This window comes from Microcaecilia unicolor, chromosome 3, assembly GCF_901765095.1.
Source record: "Microcaecilia unicolor chromosome 3, aMicUni1.1, whole genome shotgun sequence".
In the NCBI taxonomy this organism is placed as follows: Eukaryota; Metazoa; Chordata; class Amphibia; order Gymnophiona; family Siphonopidae; genus Microcaecilia; species Microcaecilia unicolor.
The window spans coordinates 321,807,326-321,829,129 of record NC_044033.1 but is presented as its reverse complement, the minus strand read 5'-3'; the positions used below and the strand labels follow the sequence as shown (position 1 = coordinate 321,829,129).

The 21,804-nt window shown below is 49.5% G+C and overlaps 2 protein-coding genes across 2 annotated transcripts in view; both read right to left on the bottom strand.

Moving 5' to 3' along the window:
* Positions 1–21,804, bottom strand: part of LOC115466832 (gastrula zinc finger protein XlCGF26.1-like) — a 230,390-nt gene that overhangs the window by 159,982 nt on the left and 48,604 nt on the right. The gene's annotated exons all lie outside the window — the stretch shown is intronic.
* Positions 1–21,804, bottom strand: part of LOC115466831 (E3 SUMO-protein ligase KIAA1586-like) — a 42,585-nt gene that overhangs the window by 15,607 nt on the left and 5,174 nt on the right. Inside the window, exon 2 of the mRNA XM_030198377.1 lies at positions 21,525–21,638. Within this exon, the coding sequence (XP_030054237.1) occupies positions 21,525–21,624 (100 nt within the window). The 5' untranslated portion in view covers positions 21,625–21,638. The remainder of the gene's footprint in view (positions 1–21,524; positions 21,639–21,804) is intronic.

The window sequence follows — 21,804 nt, the reverse complement described above, 5'->3', positions numbered from 1 at the left end:
CCTGGACTGCTCCGGCGGGAGCTTATCGACCAGGTCCGCCAGCTGTTGCACATTGGTCCGCATGTGGATGCTCATATAGAGCAGGTATGACTGGATGCGGGTCACGAGCATGGAGGATTGGTAGGCCTTCCTCCCAAACGAGTCCAGAGTGCGAGACTCCCGCCCCGGGGGCGCCGAGGCGGTATCCCTCGAACTCCGTGCCCTCTTGAGAGCGGAATCCACGACCGCCGAGTCATGGGGCAATTGGGGCCGCATGAGCTCCGGGTCAGAGTGGATCCTGTACTGGGACTCTGCTTTCTTGGGAATGGTGGGGTTAGTTAATGGTCGCACCCAGTTCCGAAGCAGCGTCTCCTTCAGGACATTGTGCAGCGGCACCGTGGAGGACTCTCTAGGTGGTGATGGATAGTCGAGGACCTCGAGCATCTCGGCCCTCGGCTCTTCCACAGAGACCACGGGGAAGGGAATGCTGATAGACATATCCCGCACAAAGGAGGCAAAGGAGAGACTCTCAGGAGGTGAGAGCTTCCTCTCCGGTGAAGGCGTGGGGTCCGAGGGAAGGCCCGTAGACTCCTCTGAGGAGAAATATCTCGGGTCCTCCTCTTCCCCCCACGAGTCCTCATCCTCGGTATCGGACATTAGCTCATGTAGCTGAGTCCGGTACCGGGCCCGGCTCGACGTCGAGGCACCAAGGTCTCGGTGTCGTCGAGTGGTGGACTCCCGCGCCGGCGGGGACGGAGCTCCCTCCATCGACGTCGACGGGGACTCCACCTGCGTGGCGGTCGAGACCGGCACCGCAAGCGGCGGCGGTGTCGACGGCCCCGGCGCCTGCTGGCACAGCCTGGCGCATCAGCCCTTCCAGGATCCCCGGAAGGATGGCTCTGAGGCACTCGTCCAGGCCCGCTGCCGGGAAAGGCGGTGGGGCCGGTAAGGGTGTTGGTGCCGGAAGCTGCTGGGAGCCAGGAGACGGCACCGAGGTGCCGGAACCCCGACGCGTCGGTACCTCCACAACCGACGGGGACCTCTCCTCTCGACGATGACGCTTCGGCGTCGACTCCTCTTCGGGATGCACCGAGGGCGCCCGGTGACGACGCTTCTTGTCCTTTTTTCGATGCACGTCACCGGCGCCGGAGGGCATGGAGGAGGAGGAGGTCGATCCCCCTCGGTCTCGAGGCACCGGGTCAGACAGGGTTCGGTCCCGTGGCTCACGAGCTGAGGGAGTGACCGGGGCCGACTGCCCACGCGGCCTCTCAACCCCACTCTCACCGGCGGACCGGCGGGCCGACGGGACCTGTTCTCTTGGGGTCGCTGCCATCGGTGCCGATGTCTCGGGCATCGATACCGGTACCGAAGAACCGGCCTTCGATACCGATGCCGTCGAGGTCGACGTCGAGGGGCCGGCGCAAGTTCCAAAAAGACGGTCCCGCAGAACTTGCCTCGCAACCTGAGTCCGTTTCCGGAGACCGAGACACAAAGCACACGACTTGAGATTGTGCTCCGGCCCGAGGCACTGGAGGCACCAAGCGTGGGTGTCGGTCTGCGAGATCGGCCGGCCGCAGCGACCACACTTTTTAAATCCACTCGGGACCTTCGAGGACATCGACGGAAAAATCGCGTCGGCGAAGTCAAAGTCGTCAATGGTGGCTAAAATCACACCACGAAAAAATAAACGACCGAGCGACCACTAGGCCGCAACGTGACGTCCCCGCTAGAAGCGAGGGAAAAGGGGAGCGCGTGCTCCACACGCGGTCTTTTTTTTTTTTTTTTTTTGTAAAAGAAAATATAATAAAAGGAATTAAATTAAATTAACGAAGCGCGATCCGCGTATACGCGATCGCAAGAATCCGGCGGCTGAAGTAGAGAGAGCGGCAAGGCACGACTCTCTCCAGGCGCGGAAAAAAAGGAACTGGCGGGAGCGGTCGCGCACGGGCGGGAAGACGGCCGCGCATGCGCGGTGGGCGTGCCCTGCGTGCCGACCGTCCCGCGAAGCTTCTTTCCGGTTGGTGGGGGCTGCCGCGGACGTCACCCAGTCGTGAGAACAAGCAGCCTGCTTGTCCTCGGAGAAAATACTTTATCCTAAAGCAAAAAAAATAAAAAAATGTATTTTATTTACAGTGTGTTGTCTCTGGTTTCTGCTTTCCTCATCTTCTTTTCACCGTCTTCCTTCCATCCAGCATCTGTCTTCACTCTCTCTCTCTGCCATCCAGTGTCTGCCCTCTCTGCCGTCCCTTCCATCCAATGTCTGCCCTCTCTCCCTGCTCCTTCCAGCCACATCTGCCCTCTATCTCTGCCCCTTCCATTCACTGTCTGCCCTTTCCCTTCCATCCACTCCACTGTCTGTCCTTTCTCTCTGCCCCTTCAATCCACCATTTGCCCTCCCTCTCCCATCCATCCAGGGTCTGCCCTCCCTCTCGCTCCCCCTTCCATCTAGGATCTGTCCCCTCTCTCTCTCTGCCCCTTTTTTCAGCCCCCAGTTCCAGCCCCCTTCTCCCCTCTGAACACCCCCACCCAGTCCCCTTCTCCCCTCCCCTTCTCCTGTCTGAGACCCCCACCACAGTCCCCTTCTCCCCTCCCCTGTCTGAGACCCCCTCCCCAGTCCCCTTCTCTCCTCTGAACACCCCCACCCCAGTCCCCTTCTCCCCTCCCCTTCTCCCCTCTGAGACCCCCACCCCAGTCCCCTTCTCCCCTCTGAACACGCCCACCCCAGTCCCCTTCTCCCCTCCCCTTCCCCCCTCTGAGACCCCCACCCCAGTCCCCTTCTCCCCTCCCCTTCCCCCCTCTGAGACCCCCACCCGTCCCCTTCTCCCCTCCCCTTTTCCCCTCTGAACACCACCACCCCAGTCCCCTTCTCCCCTCTGAACACCACCACCCCAGTCCCCTTCTCCCCTCTGAGATCCCCACCCCAGTCCCCTTCTCCCCTCCCCTGTCTGAGACCCCCACCCCAGTCCCCTTCTCCCCTCTGAACACCCCCACCCGAGTCCCTTTCGCCCCTCTCCTTCCCCAACTCAGTCCCGTTAAAACCGGCGAAGCAGCGTCGCAGGCAGCGCTTCGTGCCCTGCTTGTAAAAAAAATCAAATCTCCTTCCTTCTCCTCGTCTTGACGTCGACTCAGGCCTTCCAATCAAATTGATTGGAAGGCCCGAGTCGACGTCAAGACGAGAAGGAGAAGGAAGGAGATTTAATTTTTTTTTTTTTTTTTACAAGCAGGGCACGAGGGGCGCTGCCTGCGACGCTGCTTCGCCGTTTTTTTTTAATGTGCGGCACCGCGGGAACGGCCACGGGAGGCGGCGGGAGCTGAGCACCCCCCACCCACTGGCACCCGGGGCGGACCGCCCCACCGCCCCCCCCTTGGTACGCCACTGATTTATAGTCAATTATTCTAATTAGGACAAGAGGAGGGGAGGGAATAAGACTTGACATACCGCCTTTCTGTGGTTTTCGCAACTACATTCAAAGTGGTGTACATAGTATATACAGGTACTTATTTGTACCTGGGGCAATGGAGGGTTAAGTGTCTTGCCCAGAGTCACAAGGAGCTGCAATGGGAATCAAACCCAGTTCCCCAGAATCTAAGTATGTTGCACTAAGAGTTTATATTAGAGTACTGATAGAATTGAAAAATGAACTTGCAGAACTACTGTTAGTAATATATAATTTATCTTTAAACTCAAGCATAGTACCGGAAGATTGGAAGGTGGCCAATGTAATGAAATTTAAAAAAATTGTTTCAGAGGAGATCCGGAAAATTATACACCAGTGAGCCTGACATCAGTGAAGGACAAAATGATAGAGATTATTATAAAGAACATAATTACAGAGCATAATCAAAAGCATGGATTAATGAAACAAAGCCAAAATGGATTTAGTGAAGGGAAATCTTGCCTCACCAATCTATTACATTTCTTTGAAGGGGTGAGCAAACATGTGGATAAAGGTGAGCCGGTCGATATTGTGTATCTGGATTTTCAAAAGGTATTTGACAAAGTACCTCATGAAAGACTCCAGAGGAAATTGGAAAGTCATGGGATAGGAGGTAGTGTTCTATTTTGGATAAAAAAAACTGGTTAAAATATAGAAAACAGAGAGTAGGATTAAATGGTCAGTATTCTCAGAGGAGAAGGGAAGAGAGTGGGGTTACCAAGGGGTCTGTGCTGGGACCGCTGCTTTTTAACATATTTATAAATTATCTAGAGATGGGAGTAACTAGTGAGGTAATTACATTTGCTGATGACACAAAGAGGGGTATAATCGAAAGGGACGCCCAAGTTTTTCTGAGGACGTCCTCGCAGGACGTCCCCGTGAAGGGGCGGGGAAACCCGTATTATCGAAACAAGATGGACGTCCATCTTTCGCTTCGATAATATGGTCAGGGATGCTCATTTCTTAAAATTTAGGTCGTCCTTAGAGATGGTTGTCCTTAGACTTGGTTGTTTATAATTTTCAGTGATAATGAAAACTGAGGACGTCCATCTCAGAAATGACCAAATCCATGTCATTTGGTCATGGGAGAAGCCAGCATTCGTAGTGCACTGGTCCCCCTCACATGCCAGGACACCAACCGGGCACCCTAAGGGGCACTGCAGTGGACTTCAGAAATTGCTCCCTAGGTGCATAGCTCCCTTACCTTGTGTGCTGAGCCCGCCAAAACCCCACCAAAACCCACTACCCACAACTGTACACCACTACCATAGCCCTTATGGGTGAAGGGGGGCACCTAGATGTGGGTACAGTGGGTTTCTGGTGGGTTTTGGAGGGCTCACATTTACCACCACAAGTGTAACATGTAGGGGCGGGGGATGGGCCTGGTCCGCCTGTCAGAAGTGCACTGAACCCACTAAAACTGCTCCAAGTACCTGCATACTGCTGCGATGGACCGAAGTATGACATTTGAGGCTGGCAAAAAATATTTTTAAAGATTTTTTTTGAGGGTGGGAGGGGGTTAGTGATCACTGGGGGAGTAAAGGAAGGTCATCCCCGATTCCCTCCGGTAGTCATCTAGTCAGTTCGGGCACTTTTCGTGGCTTGGTCTTAACAAAAAAAGGACCAAGTAAAGTAGTCCAAGTGCTCGTCAGGGACGCCCTTCTTTTTTCGATTATGGGTCGAGGACGCCCAAGTCCCGCCTTCACTATGCCTCCGACACGCCCTCCAGGGAACTTTGGTCATCCCCGTGACGGAAAGAAGTTGGGGACGCCCAAAATCGGCTTTCAATTATACCGATTTGGGCAACCCTGGGAGAAGGACACCCAGCTTGCGATTTGTGTCGAAGATGGGCGTCCTTCTCTTTTGAAAATAAGCCTGAAAGTTATTCAAAGTCGTTAAATCGCGGAAGGATTGTGAAAAATTACAAGAGGATCTTACGAGATTGGGAGACTGGGCGTCCAAATGGCAGATGACATTTAATACGATCAAGTGCAAAGTGATGCATGTGGGCAAGAGGAACCCGAACTATAGTTTCGTAAATCAAGGTTCCATATTAGGGAGTCACCGACCAAGAAAGGGATCTAGGTGTCATTGTTGATACGATGAAACCTTTTGTTCAGTGTGCGGCGGCGGCTGCGGCGGCAGCTAAGAAAGAATGTTAAGCATTATTAGGAAAGGAATGGAAAACAAAAATGACCATGTTATAATGCTTTTGTATCGCTCCATAGTGCTACCGCACTTCGAATATTGTGTTCAATTTTGGTCACCACATCTCAAAAAAGATATAGTGGAATTAGAAAAGGTACAGAGAAAGGCGACGAAAATGACAAAGGGTATGGGACGACTTCCCTATGAAGAAAGGCTAAGGTGATACAGGTCTATAAATAATGAGTGGAATGGAACGGGTAGACTTCCCTATGAAGAAAAGGCTAAGGTGACATGGGCTCTTCAGGTTGGAGAAAAGATGGCTGAGAGTAGATATGATAAGAGATCTATAAAATAATGAGTGGAATGGAACGGGTAAACGTGAATTCTTTGTTTACTCTTTCCAAAAATACTAGGACTAGGGGCATGCAATGAAGCTACAAAGTAGAAAATTTAAACAAATCAGAGAAAATATTTCTTCACTCAAAGTGTAATTAAACTCTGGAATTCCTCCTTGTTCAGGAACCAGTTCATGTCTGAAAACACAACTGAAATCACTTCAGAACGTCCTTCAAATTGGATTTTTTTTTCCATATCATAATATCAGTTTGTATAGATTTTCTTTAGAAGGGAAAGGGGAAAGAGAATGGGGCTTGATAGACTGCCTTTCTGTGTTTTTGTAACTACATTCAAAGAGGTTTACATAGTATATACAGGTACTTATTCATACCTGGGGCAATGCGCATCTGAACCTTGCAGATGTTTTTGTAACTAAAGTTCCAGCTTCTCCTGAAGCAATAATATAACCAATAAAGATTAATATTAAGATATAACACAAACTATTGATGAGATGGATTTGAGTGTATGTTTAAAGAGAGAGTTAAAAGAGTGTTTAAAGAGAGAAACTTACTATATTTAGTCATTACCTAAATATAAATAACAGAGGGGAATAATCGAACGGCGCCGGCAAAATACATAGCCGGCGATGTATTTTGGCGGCACCACAAACAGCTGGTCAGACCCGTATTTTCGAAAAAGATGGCCGGCCATCTTTTGTTTCGATAATACGGTTCCGGCCAGCCAAATGCATTGGCTTTGGCTGGGGTTTGAGATGGCCGGCTTCATTTTTTAGCGATAATGGGAAGTTATGTCGGCCATCTCAAACCCCAGCCAAATTCAAGGCATTTGGCTGTGGGAGGAGCCAGCATTTTTAGTGCACTGGGCCCCCTGACATGCCAGGACACCAACCGGGCTCCCTAGGGGTCACTGCGGTGGACTTCAGAAAAGCTCCCATGTGCATAGCTCCCTTACTTTGGGAGCTGAGCCTCCCAACCCCCCCCCCCCCAAACCCACTACCCACAAATGTACTGCACCCACTAAAACTGCTCCAGGGACCTGCATACAGCCTCTTGGACTTATTGCTGCTGTATAACTTTGGCACCCCAGTTCACACCTGAAGACTAATCTCTCTAAAAAAGTCCTTTCTTGAAATAACCACGTTTACTCACAGTTAACTGCGGATCAGAGGTTGTGCCCCACTGGCAAAGAGTCCCCTGGTACTAAGATGAGCAGTAGGTCAGAGCTGGCACAATGGTGTACAATGCCCTCTTTCAGCACCATTCAAGGTAAGAACTACGTTCTCTAACGTGAGTAACACAGGAAAGGGATCTAAAACTGGCTTACAAAAATGGCCACTACCGCATGGACTACAACAGGAAACAAAACAGGGCACACTCTGACCCAGTAAGCAGGGGGAAAGCACCAGGGGAGTAGAGCCTACCAACTACCAATACCTACACCCACCACAATGCATTGCTGATGTGACTCTGCAGTGCAAATAAACAGAAAAGGTGTCACACTCACCCCAGAGCCACATCACAAGCAGGAAAAGGCTGTCAGAGGACAGAACACATTCTGCTGTCATGGAGGTGGGTTTGGCATTTGAGGCTGGCATACAAGCTGGAAAAAAAAAAGTGTTTAAAGTGGGGTTTTTTTGGTGGGAGGGGGTTAGTGACCACTGAGGGAGTACGGGGAGGTCATCTCTGCTTCCTTCCGGTGGTCATGTGGTCAGTTCGGGCACCTTTTTGAAGCTTGGACCTGAAAAAAAAGGGACCAAGTAAAAGCGTACAAATGCTCTTCATCGCCGCCTTTTTTTTCCATTATGGGCTAAACCCGGCCATTTCGTAACCCCGCCCATGCCCCGCCTTCGCGTCGCTGCCAACACGTCCCCTTGAACTTTCACCGGCTCTGCGACGGGAAAGCGGCAATGGTGTCAAAATAGCGGCTTTCGATTATACCGATTTGGCCACCGTTGCGAGATCGCCGGTCATCTCCCGATTTGTGTCGGAAGATGGCCGGTGATCACTTTCGATTATAAGCTGGATAGTAACATAGTAGATGACGGCAGGAAAAGACCTGCATGGTCCATCCAGTCTGCCCAACAAGATAATTTCACGTGTGCAACTTTTTGTGTATACCTTACCTTGATTTGTACCTGCCATTGTCAGGGCACAGACTGTATAAGTCTGCCCAATACTAGCCCCGCCTCCCAACCACTAGCCCCACCTCCCACCACCGGCTCTGCCTCCCAATCTCGGCTAAGCTTTTGGGGATCCCTTCCTTCTGAGCAGGATTCCTTTATGTTTATCCCACGCATGTTTGAATTCCGTTACCGTTTTCCTCTCCACCACCTCCAGTGGGAGGGCATTCCAAGCATCCACCACTCTCTCCGTGAAAAAATACTTCCTGACATTTTTCTTGAGTCTGCCCCCCCTTCAATCTCATTTCATGTCCTCTAGTTCTACCGCCTTCCCATCTCCGGAAAAGGTTCGTTTGCGGATTAATACCTTTCAAATATTTGAACGTCTGTATCATATCACCCCTGTTTCTCCTTTCCTCCAGAGCAGGGGCGTATCTGCGTGGGGCCTCAGGGGCCTGGGCCCCCGCAGATTTTGCCCTGGACCCCCCTACCGCCATCAACCCTCCCCCGCTGCCGTTGCTTACTTTTGCTGGCGGGGGACCCCAACCCCCGCCAGCCGAGGTCTGCTTCCACCTGCCGCTGCCGTAAAAACTTCTTCTTCAGCCGGCGGGGGACCCCAAACCCCCGCCAGCCGCCCCGCGGTGTTTAAAATTCATCTTCGGCCTCCGTGGCCGTGCTGCTCTGATAGGCGCTGTTGAAATCCACTTCGGAGTCTGACGTCGCAGCACGTACAACGTACAACGACGTCAGACTCCGAAGTGGATTTCAACAGCGCCTATCAGAGCAGCACGGCCACGGAGGCCGAAGATGAATTTTAAACACCGCGGGGCGGCTGGCGGGGGTTTGGGGTCCCCCGCCGGCTGAAGAAGAAGTTTTTACGGCAGCGGCAGGTGGAAGCAGACCTCGGCTGGCGGGGGTTGGGGTCCCCCGCCAGCAAAAGTAAGCAACGGCAGCGGGGGAGGGTTGGCGGCGGGAGGGGGGTGGAGAGAGTCATTGGTGGCGGTGGGGGCTCGGCGGCGGGGGGGGGGGGGGGGGGGGCTAAAATGTGCCCCCTCCCTCTGGCTCTGGCCCCCCCTACCGCCGGAGTCCAGATACGCCCCTGCTCCAGAGTATACATGTTCAGGTCAACTAGTCTCTCCTCATACTGTAGCTCCGCCTCTCACGCCTGGGTGTGATGTAAGGAAGAAACAGAATTCCGGTTAGCCTGATGTCAGTAGTCGTGGCAGCTTTTCCGGAACCCAGCACCCAGGAATGGGGAGAGGACCACAAAAACTAACCTCGTCACCTACCCTCGAAGGATAGGTGAGGAAATATAAACTAAGTTCAGGATTTTTCCAAATTCTGGAAGACAATGAAATCAAACAGTTTTCTTTTTCTGGGGTGGATCCTGTCTGGTCTCACTGCTTTGTCCACCTTTAGATTTTTAAGTTGTTCATACACACACTCTTCCGTGAACGGTGCTATATCCACTCCATTCTCACATGTACTTTTGCCAGTCAATCGCGGTCCTGCTCCAGGATTTTCTTCTGTGAAAAAAGAACAAAAGTATCTATTTAGCAAATTTGTTTTTTCTTCATCATTATCTACATAGCGGTTCGCAGCATCTTTCAGTCTCACAATTCCCTTTTTATTCTTCCTCCTTTCACTAATATACCTGAAGAAATTTTTGTCACCCCTCCTTACATTTCTAGCCATTTGTTCTTCCGCTTGCACTTTCGTCAGACATATCTCTCTCTTGGCTTCTTTCAGTTTCATCCGGTATTCCTCCCCGTGTTTTTCTTCTTCAGTTTTTCTGTATTTCAGGAATGCCAACTCTTTAGCCTTTATTTTCTCAGCCACTTGTTTGGAGAACCATATCGGTTTCCTTTTTCTCTTGCTTTTATTTACTCTCCTTACATAAAGGTTTGTGGCCCTATTTATAGCTTTTTTCAGCTTGGACCACTGTCCTTCCACTTCTCATTCATCCTCCCATCCCATCAGCTCCTTCCTCAGGTATTCCCCCATTTTACTAAAGTCAGCATGCTTGAAATCCAGGACTTTGATTTTTGAGTGGCCGCCCTCCACTTCAGCCGTCATATCAAACCAAACCGTTTAATGGTCACTGCTGCCCAGGTGGGCACCCACTCGGACATTTAACACACTATCCCCATTTGTGAGCACCAGATCCAGCGTCGCTCCCTCCCTCGTGGGTTCTGTCACCATTTGTGTGAGCAGAGCACTTTGAAAAGCATCCACGATCTCTCTACTTCTTTCCGATTCCGCAGACAGAACTTTCCATCTACATCCGGCAGATTGAAATCTCCCAGCAACAGCACCTCTCTCTTCTTTCCCTACTTATGGATATCTGTGACCAGATCTTTATCTAGATCATCCAATTGTGTCGGAGGTCTGTAGACAACACCCACGTGTACACAGGTTTTATCAGTATAACCACACTTGAAACTTCAACTAGTTATTTCCAAAACTGAGTAAGAAATCATCTCCCCCCCCCCCCCCCCACCCTTTTTACAAAAATGTGATAGCAGGGCCGTGTCGGAATTACCACACCGGCAGTCGTTAGCTCGCCTTCGTATAAGTGGGCACATATATGCGATGATCTGAATTTTCCACTCAGAATGAGGAAAGGATACATAATTCAAACATATTAATTCAAATGATATGGACATTCTTTAAACACTTCTTCACAAAAGGGTAGTAAATTCGTGGAACGGCCTCCTGGTGGAGATGAACACTGTATCTGAATTCCAGAAAGCTTGGGACAAGTACATAGGATCTGTAAGGGATGGAAAGGGAGAGCAGATGGCATGGATGGGCAGGCAGACTGGGTTTGCAGGTGACCTTTTAATACCAGGGGCGGACTGAGAGTGCTCTGGGCCCCCACTCCTTCACTCCCTGCCAGGTCTTAAACCAGCTCAAGCATATATATATATTCTTAAAACTGACATATTCTAATTAATAAATAGTAAATAATTGTTTTTTTTTATTCAAAAATGTATTATACAGTACTTAAAGAGATTGGCAAACATCACAAAATCTACATCAATGCGGAGAAGAGTAAACCAAACATTAATCTAAGAAACACAACATAACCTCTCTCCAGCAGCAGGCATATTATGAATTTATACAAAACCCTACAAAAGTCACTTGGGACCTGAATGACCAAATCTACCATTCCATAAAAGCACCAAAGAGGACCTTCCTAGGAAAAGGCAGCATTGGAAATATCGCAGTGAGGCCAGAGCATCAATACACTTATCGGGAAAACTGAACAAGCAGGATTACTACTACTACAGGTCCCCTCAATCAACACGGTCACACCTACAGACACAAACACAGGATAAGTGACCACAAACTAAGGGGCATTTCACTAAAGCTTAGCGAGTGCTAATGGAATTCGCAGCGCTAAATGCTGCATGTCCTATTTTATACCTATGGGCCACAAGGCACTTAATGCACACTAATTCCCATTAACGCATACTAAGTTTTACTAAAAGGACCCCTAAGAGTAGAAATATGTTACCAGCAATTAGCTTGAAAGCTCAAGACGCCAGACTCTACATGCAGCACAACACCAGAGAAATAGAAAATGTTGCATTTCCTCATGTACAGTGCAAAATATAAAGATAGCAGATGTCCGTTCCCAAAACTGACACATTGTAGTCAATAAATGGAAAATAAAATTATTTTTCTACCTTTATGGTCCCAGTCTCTGCTCCTTCTTATCTCTTAAATCGCTGTCCAGGGTCTCTTGTCCATTTGCCATGTTTTTACCTCCTCCTATCTTCTTAATTTCTTCCACTGATTTTTTTTCATTCTCTGCATGTCACCCTAATCTCCCTTTCCACCCTTCTCCATGCCCAGCATGACCCCCCCCCCCATTTCCCTTCCCACATTCCTCCATGCCCAGCACATCCCACGATCTCCAATTTCACCATGTCCCCCTGATCTCCCTTACCACCCCTCCATACCCAGGCCAGAATGTTCCCCAGTCTCTCCGCCCCCATTCCTCTGTGCCCAGCACTCCAAACTCCTGTTCCACCATATCCAGCAAAAGATTATTAGAAATAATGGGCTGCCAAAGCGTGGTCCATCTGTAAAAAGTCTAAAGCTGTTCCAGTTGGATAGACAGTGCCTTAAAAGGTGGAGGACAAAAGATTTCCTTAAACTTATTTGAAAACTTTTTAATTTACTTGAAAGCTTCCCATATGCAACGTGGAGGGGCATAATCGAATGGCACCGGCCATCTCTATGGCCGGCCATCTCCAGGGTCGGCTCCGTAAGTGGGTGGACAAACCATATTTTTGAAAAAGATGGCCTGCCATCTTTTTCTTCGCTAATACGGTTGGCCCCGGCCAAATGTCAAAGCTGGCCGGGTTTGAGATGGCCGGCATCGGTTTTCACAGATAATGGAAACTAATGCCGGCAATCTCAAACCTGGCCAAATCCAAGGCATTTGGTCGTGGGAGGAGCCAGCATTTGTAGTGCACTGGTCCCCCTCACATCCCAGGACACCAACCGGGCACCCTAACTCTCCCACGGCGAACCATTGAAAAACATCACCGTGGGAGAGTTAGGCGGAACACCTATTAGTGGTCACAACAAATGAGAGCATGGCTCCAGTTCTATAAGATTAAGTTCTCCTAACGATGCGATAAGAATGAAACACAAGTTGTGTTGAGAACATAAGAGATGATAGAATGAAGACACACAAAACGAACTGTTGATTAAGAATAGAGTTGAAGTTTCATCCACTTTCACCTTTGACACGAGCACGGATTTTCATTGACAAAGCTGAGGCTCTACTGAGGAGCACCCAATGGTTTCCTGTCAAAAATATCCAGCCCCAAGCTAAGTACTAGTTTTACGATCATTTATATGCCTACCGATTGTTTAATCATGCTGTTTAGCAACACCAGATAGTAAGCTCTGAATTAGGAGGTAGGGAGGGCTGAGGTGCAATGTTGGGTTTCTCATGTTGCGTCCTAGTAGTCCAGCCTTAGCAGCATGCGTTTTACTGAGCACCCACATCATAAGTTGAATTCTATCACCTTTATGTACACACAAGTCACAGCATAATAAAAAAGCAGAAAAAAAGAATATAGAAACTAAAACAGCAGTTTCTAAAGATTTCATATTAAATTTAACTGCCAGACCCTCGACCATTCTTCTAAGGTTCGGAGATCCCTTCTCACCATTTCTACTCCCTCCAGGGTATCCACTCTATTGGCTATTTTCGTGTCATCCGCAAAAAGGAACACCTTTCCTTCCAACCCTTCAACAATATCTTCCACAAATATATTAAACAGAATAGGCCCCAGCACCGACCCCTGAGGAACTCCACTGCTCACCTTCCTTTCCTCCGAGCGGATTCCATTTACCACCACCCTCTGCCACCTGTTGATCAACCAGTTTCTTATCCAGTTCACCAATTTCAGTCCTAAGTTCAACCCTTTCAGCTTATTCATGAGTCTTCTGTGGGGGACTGTATCAAAGGCTTTGCTGACGTCCAAGTAGATTACATCTACCGCACGTCCTTCATCCAGTTCTTAGGTCACCCAGTCAAAGAAGTCAATAAAATTTGTTTGGCAGGATTTTCCTTTAGTAAAGCCATGTTGCCTCAGGTCCTGTAACCTGTTGGCTTCTAGAAAGTTACCTATCCTTTCACCATTTATTATGAAATAAAAATTAAATATCACTAAAACAGCTTCAAAAATTATTGTAGCTGGTAGAAAAAGCAATTATAAACTCTATATTTGTGTGCTCATTTTTCTACTCTGTTCTAACTTCAATACAATACAGATGGCCAAATTTCAGTGAGGATATCCTGTTTCCTGATGGGTTCTTCATCAGGAAATCTGCACTGGGAAGCCTTACAATATACCACTGCATTCCACAAAACATGCTGTCCCCTGGCCTGTTCTCAATCTAATCTTCTTAGTCGGTCCCACGGGGATCTGGCTGCTGCAGTCCGTCTTCCCGACCCCCACCACCCCATTTCAAACTGGCTCCATATTGCAGTGCTTCTGAGCTCTAAAAAAACAAAACAAAACAAAAAGCTACCTGCCTGTTGGTACAGAGCCGCGTGCTGCAATACTGACAGTGAGGCTCTGCTGGATCTCCCCCCACTGAAGCAGAAAGTGTGTCGCAAGGGCGGGATTCCAGCAAGCCTCGCAGTCAGTGTTGTAAGCACGGGGCTCTGTACCGGATCTGCAGCGTTCGCAGCGGCGGCCACTAGACCACCAGGCGTAGTGTGCGGTGGCGGCAGTAGTGAGCAAGGGCAACCAGGCAGCGCCTCTGGGCCCCCTGGAGCCTCTGGGTCCTTGGGCACTTCCCGAATGGTCAGTCCACCCCTGTTTGATACTGATTCAAGGTAAAGAAAAGGCCCAAATTGCTTTACAGGAGCTAATGGCAGAATAGGGAAGCTTATTGGGATTCAGAGTTAAACTCACAAAGACAGAGATTTTGAACATATCCCTTTCCAAAGGACAGGGGGCGAATCTTAGGAAATGTTTTCCCTTTCAATGGGTTTCTGGCTCTATTAAATATTTGGCTATCAAACTAGGGGCAGACCGGGAGACACTCTTCAGTTGGAACCAAGATTTAGACAGGTGGGAAAAATTAATATTGCCCTGGATAGGAAGGATGGAGACAGCAAGTATGATGGTTCTCCCTAAATGTTTATATTTATTCCAAGTTCTCCCTGTTGAACTACCTCCTATAATAGTTCAACGTTGGCACAAAAAGATATTTTGTTTTATATGGGGGAAGGAAGAGATCCAGAGTGGCATGGGGAGGCTATGTTCCAATCTCAGGGGAATGGGGGGATAGGAATACCCAATCTGGACAAATATTACCAAGAGTGGCAGGTACCCCCATGCAAACAATGGGTCCTAGCAAAACAAGGGGCTAGTACTTTTAAGTTGGAATTTCTCTCCTGGGCACCTAGCATGCTCAAAGACATTAAGAGGTCCAAAACCCATTTATGAGGATCACTACGGGCCTAAGGATCAAGACACGTCCCCATTTACTGGAGGATAAGATATGGGCTTATTTTTATTTTTTGTTACATTTGTACCCCGCGCTTTCCCACTCATGGCAGGCTCAAAGCAGCGGGCAACGGAGGGTTAAGTGACTTGCCCAGAGTCACAAGGAGCTGCCTGTGCCGGGAATCGAACTCAGTTCCTCAGGACCAAAGTCCACCACCCTAACCACTAGGCCACTCCTCCACTCGCTTATTTTCAACCTCTGGGATGTACAGATAACTTTGTACCTGGGCGTGGCAATAGCTTGTTTCAAAGAAGGAAAAGACATGGTCTTCTGTATTTTGACAATTTATAGAAGATGTCCAAATTCTACATTTTGGAACGTTACAAGATTGCTACCAACTGGCAGCTAGAGATGTATTCCCTTACCTTCAAGATAAACATTATACGGTCTGTGCCAGAGCCGGAGGTGGGAGGCGGGGCTGGTGGTTAGGAAGCGGGGATAGTGCTGGGCAGACTTATACGGTCTGTGCCAGAGCCGGTGGTGGGAGGCGGGGCAGGGGGTTGGGGGGCGGGGATAGTGCTGGGCAGACTTATATGGTCTGTGCCCTAAAAAAGACAGGTACAAATCAAGGTAAGGTATACACAAAAAATGGCACATGTGAGTTTACCTTGTTGGGCAGACTGGATGAACCGTGCAGGTCTTTTTCTGCCGTCATCTACTATGTTACTATGTAATTCAGGTAGAACAACTAACAGCAGGGGGTGAAAAACTTAAGCTGACTTCTGAAACTTTAGTGGGTCAACAAGTTGGTAGGGGTTATATATCTTATGTTTAAAGGCTCCCCAACACCTTACATAAATGGAAGGCTACTTACAGGGGGGTATGAGAGAGGAATTTAAATAGAGAGTTTTCTGAGAATGGAAAAATATCTCATTGCAATCTCATAAACTGTCATATGCACCTCAGATTATTCAGAACGGTCTTAAGGTACTGGTGAGATGACATTACAGGTCATTATGAGGAAAGGGAATGGTTTATGTTGAGTATAGTTCCCCTCCAGCCACACCCTCTCCATCGGGTGGGAATGTCCTAAGGCAGTGATTCCCAAACCTGGTCCGGGAAGCATCCCAGCCAGTCAGGTTTTCAGTATATCCACAATGAATATTCATGAGATAGATTTGCATGCAGTGGAGGCAGTACATGCAAATCTCTCTCATGAATATTCATTATGGGTATCCTCAGTGCTTTTTTTGTAGAAAAAAAGGTGCCGGTACTCATTGTGGGCGGGGTCATCACACATGGCACCGCCCCTATTATAGCCACACCCACAATAGTCACACCCCTTGTACCAGCCATGGTGCATATAAACAGACATCATTGAAAATATTATACTAGTATAGGAGAAAAAATAATTTGATTTTTTTTTCATTATAAATAATTTCTGTAAGCTGTTACAGCTCCAGTATACCCAGTGCAAAATAACACAAATTCCAAACACTAAAATGAAAATAAAATGATTTTTTCTACCTTTGTTGTCTGGTGACTTTGTTTTTCTATCCATATTGGTCCCAGGCTCTGATTCTGCTGCTATCTGTTCTCTTAACTCCATTTCCAGGGCTTCCTTTCCATTTATTTCTTTACTTTCTTCCTTTCTTCTTCTTTTGTTGCCCTGCATCCATAAGTAAAAGCTGGGTCCTCCTCCATGGAATTGACTGGAGGAGGTATAACATGGATCCAGCTTTTGCCTATTTTCTCCATCCATGTGCAGTTTTTCTCCTCTTCCCTTTCCCTCATCTCCATCCATGTGCATCTTCTTTTTTCTTTCCTCCCCTCCATTCATGTCCAGCACTTCTCCTCTCTCCTCCCCTCCATCCAAGTCAGCATTTCTCCTCTCTCCTAGCCAACTCCTCCATCCATCCATGTCCAGCAATTCTCCTCTATCTCCTGCTCTCCTCTCCATCCATTTCTAGCATTTCTCCTCTCTCCCCTCTCATCCATGTCCAGCAATTCTCACTTCCCTGTCCTCCCCTCCCTGTCCAGCGATTCTCCTCTCTCCCCTCCATGTCCAGCAATTCTCTCTTCCCTGTCCTCCCCTCCCCATCCAGCGATTCACCTCTCTCCCCTCCATGTCCAGCAATTCTCTCTTCCCTGCCCTTCCCATGTCCAGCAATTCTCTCTCCCCTGCCCTTCCCTCCCATCCCATGTCCAGCAATTCTCTCTCCCCTGCCCATCCCTCCCATCCCATGTCCAGCAATTCTCTCTCCCCTGCCCTTCCCATGTCCAGCAATCCTCTCTCCCTTGCCCTTCCCTCCCATCCCATGTCCAGCAATTGTCTCTCCCCTGCCCTTCCCATGTCCAGCAATCCTCTCTCCCTTGCCCTTCCCTCCCATCCCATGTCCAGCAATTCTCTCTCCCCTGCCCTTCCCTCCCATCCCATGTCCAGCAATTCTCTCTCCCCTGCCCTTCCCATGTCCAGCAATCCTCTCTCCCTTGCCCTTCCCTCCCATCCCATGTCCAGCAATTGTCTCTCCCCTGCCCTTCCCATGTCCAGCAATCCTCTCTCCCTTGCCCTTCCCTCCCATCCCATGTCCAGCAATTCTCTCTCCCCTGCCCTTCCCATGTCCAGCAATTCTCTCTCCCCTGCCCTTCCCTCCCATCCCATGTCCAGCAATTCTCTCTCCCTTGCCCTTCCCTCCCATCCCATATCCAGCAATTCTCTCTCCCCTGCCCTTCCCATGTCCAGCAATTCTCTCTCCCCTGCCCTTCCCTCCCATCCCATGTCTAGCAATTCTCTCTCTCTTGCCCTTCCCTCCCATCCCATGTCCAGCAATTCTCTCTCCCCTGCCCTTCCCTCCCATCCCATGTCCAGCAATTCTCTCTCCCTTGCCCTTCCCTCCCATCCCATATCCAGCAATTCTCTCTCCCCTGCCCTTCCCATGTCCAGCAATTCTCTCTCCCCTGCCCTTCCCTCCCATCCCATGTCTAGCAATTCTCTCTCTTGCCCTTCCCTCCCATCCCATGTCCAGCAATTGTCTCTCCCCTGCCCTTCCCATGTCCAGCAATCCTCTCTCCCTTGCCCTTCCCTCCCATCCCATGTCCAGCAATTCTCTCTCCCCTGCCCTTCCCATGTCCAGCAATTCTCTCTCCCCTGCCCTTCCCTCCCATGTCCAGCAATTCTCTCTCCCTTGCCCTTCCCTCCCATCCCATGTCCAGCAATTCTCTCTCCCCTGCCCTTCCCTCCCATCCCATGTCTAGCAATTCTCTCTCTCTTGCCCTTCCCTCCCATCCCATGTCCAGCAATTCTCTCTCCCCTGCCCTTCCCTCCCATCCCATGTCCAGCAATTCTCTCTCTCTTGCCCTTCCCTCCCATCCCATGTCCAGCAATTCTCTCTCCCCTGCCCTTCCCTCCCATATCATGTCCAGCAATTCTCTCTCCCCTGCCCTTCCCATGTCCAGCAATTCTCTATCCCTTGCCCTTCCCTCCCATCCCATGTCCAGCAATTCTCTCTCCCCTCCCATCCCATGTCCAGCAATTCTCTCTCTCTTGCCCTTCCCTCCCATGTCCAGCAATTCTCTCTCTTGCCCTTCCCTCCCATCCCATGTCCAGCAATTCTCTCTCCCCTGCCCTTCCCGACCATATCATGTCCAGCAATTCTCTCTCCCCTGCCCTTCCCATGTCCAGCAATTCTCTATCCCTTGCCCTTCCCTCCCATCCCATCCCATGTCCAGCAATTCTCTCTCCCCTGCCCTTCTCTCCCATCCCATGCCCTGCAATTCTCTCTCCCCTGCCCTTCCCATGTCCAGCAATTCTCTCTCCCCTGCCCTTCCCATGTCCAGCAATTCTCTCTCCCTTGCCCTTCCCTCCCATCCCATGCCCAGCAATTCTCTCTCTCTTGCCCTTCCCTCCCATCCCATGTCCAGCAATTCTCTCTCTTGCCCTTCCCTCCCATCCCATGTCCAGCAATTCTCTCTCCCCTGCCCTTCCCATGTCCAGCAATTCTCTCTCCCTTGCCCTTCCCTTCCCTCCCATCCCATCCCATGTCCAGCAATTCTCTCTCCCCTGCCCTTCCCTCCCATCCCATGTCCAGCAATTCTCTCTCTCTTGCCCTTCCCTCCCATCCCATGTCCAGCAATTCTCTCTCCCCTGCCCTTCCCTCCCATATTATGTCCAGCAATTCTCTCTCCCCTGCCCTTCCCATGTCCAGCAATTCTCTATCCCTTGCCCTTCCCTCCCATCCCATGTCCAGCAATTCTCTCTCCCCTGCCCTTCTCTCCCATCCCATGTCCTGCAATTCTCTCTCCCCTCCCATCCCATGTCCAGCAATTCTCTCTCTCTTGCCCTTCCCTCCCATCCCATGTCCAGCAATTCTCTCTCCCCTGCCCTTCCCTCCCATATCATGTCCAGCAATTCTCTCTCCCCTGCCCTTCCCATGTCCAGCAATTCTCTATCCCTTGCCCTTCCCTCCCATCCCATCCCATGTCCAGCAATTCTCTCTCCCCTGCCCTTCTCTCCCATCCCATGCCCTGCAATTCTCTCTCCCCTGCCCTTCCCATGTCCAGCAATTCTCTCTCCCCTGCCCTTCCCATGTCCAGCAATTCTCTCTCCCTTGCCCTTCCCTCCCATCCCATGTCCAGCAATTCTCTCTCTCTTGCCCTTCCCTCCCTTCCCATGTCCAGCAATTCTCTCTCCCCTGCCCTTCTCTCCCATCCCAGGGACGGTGTAAAAACCGGATACAGATCTGGCTTTTACACCGTCCCCCCATCCCATGCCCTGCAATTCTCTCTCCCCTGCCCATCCCATGTCCAGCAATTCTCTCTCTCTTGCCCTTCCCTCCCTTCCCATGTCCAGCAATTCTCTCTCCCCTGCCCTTCCCTCCCATTATTTCCAGCGATTCTCCGCCTCTTTCCTGCCCTCCCATCGACGTGCAGCGATTTTTCCGTCCCTCCCCTGCCCTCACCTCTCCCATATCCAGCGATTCTTCTTCCCTCAGCGTCCTCCTTCACTGCTTGCCAGCCAGCGTCGGACTCAGAAGCGAACGGTGCAGGCAGCGATTGGCTGGCAGCGTCGTAGCTTCCCTCTGCATGTCCCGCCTACAACTTCCTGTTTACGCATAGGCGGGACTTGCAGAGGGAAGCTACGACGCTGCCAGCCAATCGCTGCCTGCACCGTTCGCTTCTGACTCCGACGCTGGCTGGCAGGCAATGAAGGAGGACGGCTGGGGGACGAAGAATCGCTGGAAATGGGAGCGGTGAGGGCAGGGGAGGGACGGAAAAATCGCTGCACGTCGATGGGAGGGCAGGAAAGAGGCGGAGAATCGCTGGAAATAATGGGAGGGGAGGGGAGGAGGAGAAAAAGGTGCCGGTACGCCGTACCGTTGCGTACCGGCACAAAAAAAGCACTGGGTATCCTGAAAACCTGACTGGCTGGGATGCCTACAGGACCAGGTTTGGGAACAACTGTCTTAAGGTCCAGAAATTATGGAAGGAGGTATTTGCATATGAACAACAGTTACTTGAGACTCATACTGTGTACTATGGAAAATGCCTTACTAAGTGGGAGACTGGAAGGGATAACGGGAGCTATGGATACATTAATGCTGTTGCCTTTTACAGCAGCCTAACTGCTGATTGATTAAAGTTGGCACACACGGGACATGCAAACTACAGAGATGGTTAAAAAGACACTATGTATTATATGCAAATGATATAGACTGACTGCCTTAAAACATAATAAATCGAAATCTTATCAAGAAATGTAGGGAAGACTTCCCCAGTTGGAAGAACATTCTGTGAGTTTTGGGGAAAGGAGTGGAAGTGGGGAGGGGGGAGATAAGGGATGGAAAGTGTCTATTTTTAGTTTTTAATTACTGGAGTGGCAGTTCATTATGTAACAAAATGCATACTTATTCTTAATTTTTTCCTGTTAATAGATGCTGTCAGTTATTTTGCTTGAAAATTCATAAATTTAAAGTTACAAAATAACCACAACAAAATGGCAGTCGAGACTGATGTGAGGCTGCGGCCTCAATTTTGGAATTGGGAATGCCATGAGCAGGAGGCTGCCCGAGGAAGCTGTGACCGCCATTTTGGAACTGGGAATGGCATCATTACGATAAACTGCATTATGTACTGTGATGTGCATTAATCTATCAGCAATACAAAATGTCCATGACTAAGTCAAACTGCACCATGTCAGTCAATCATGTTCCTCCACAACAGTACAGCCCTCCACCTCCAGCAGCCCTTTCAACAGTACAGATTTCTCAACCCCAAGACACTCTAGGTTGAAGGGTTTTGCAGATCTGATCCCACCCCTGAGATACCTACCTCTATCCGTGCCCCCTCCATCTTTACAGATAGTTTAATCTGCCTAAGTTGGGAAATCGACAGTGGGAGGAGAAGAGGAGATGTGACAGCCTTTTATCCCACCAGCACTGAATTCCTGAATGGTCCCAGCTGACTTCAGTAAAGATGTGCAGGAGGATTTTTATACTTACTTGTTACAGAAGGATGACTCTGTTCAGACATCTCTGATTCAGGAAGATCCATGAAGGGGAGATCTTCCTCTTGTTTAACACTTGTTGAGAACACAGTCATTATAACTGGAAGACCTGCAATGAGAAAACACATTTACAAGGATTCACCAAGTATCTGATAATACTAAAACAGGAAATTGATTTAAGTGTCCAAATGTTTTATTTTTTTTAATTTGTAGAAGTCTTTATTAAAATTTGAGAGATATAACAAAGGCAGATGTAAAACAATACAAAGTCCAAA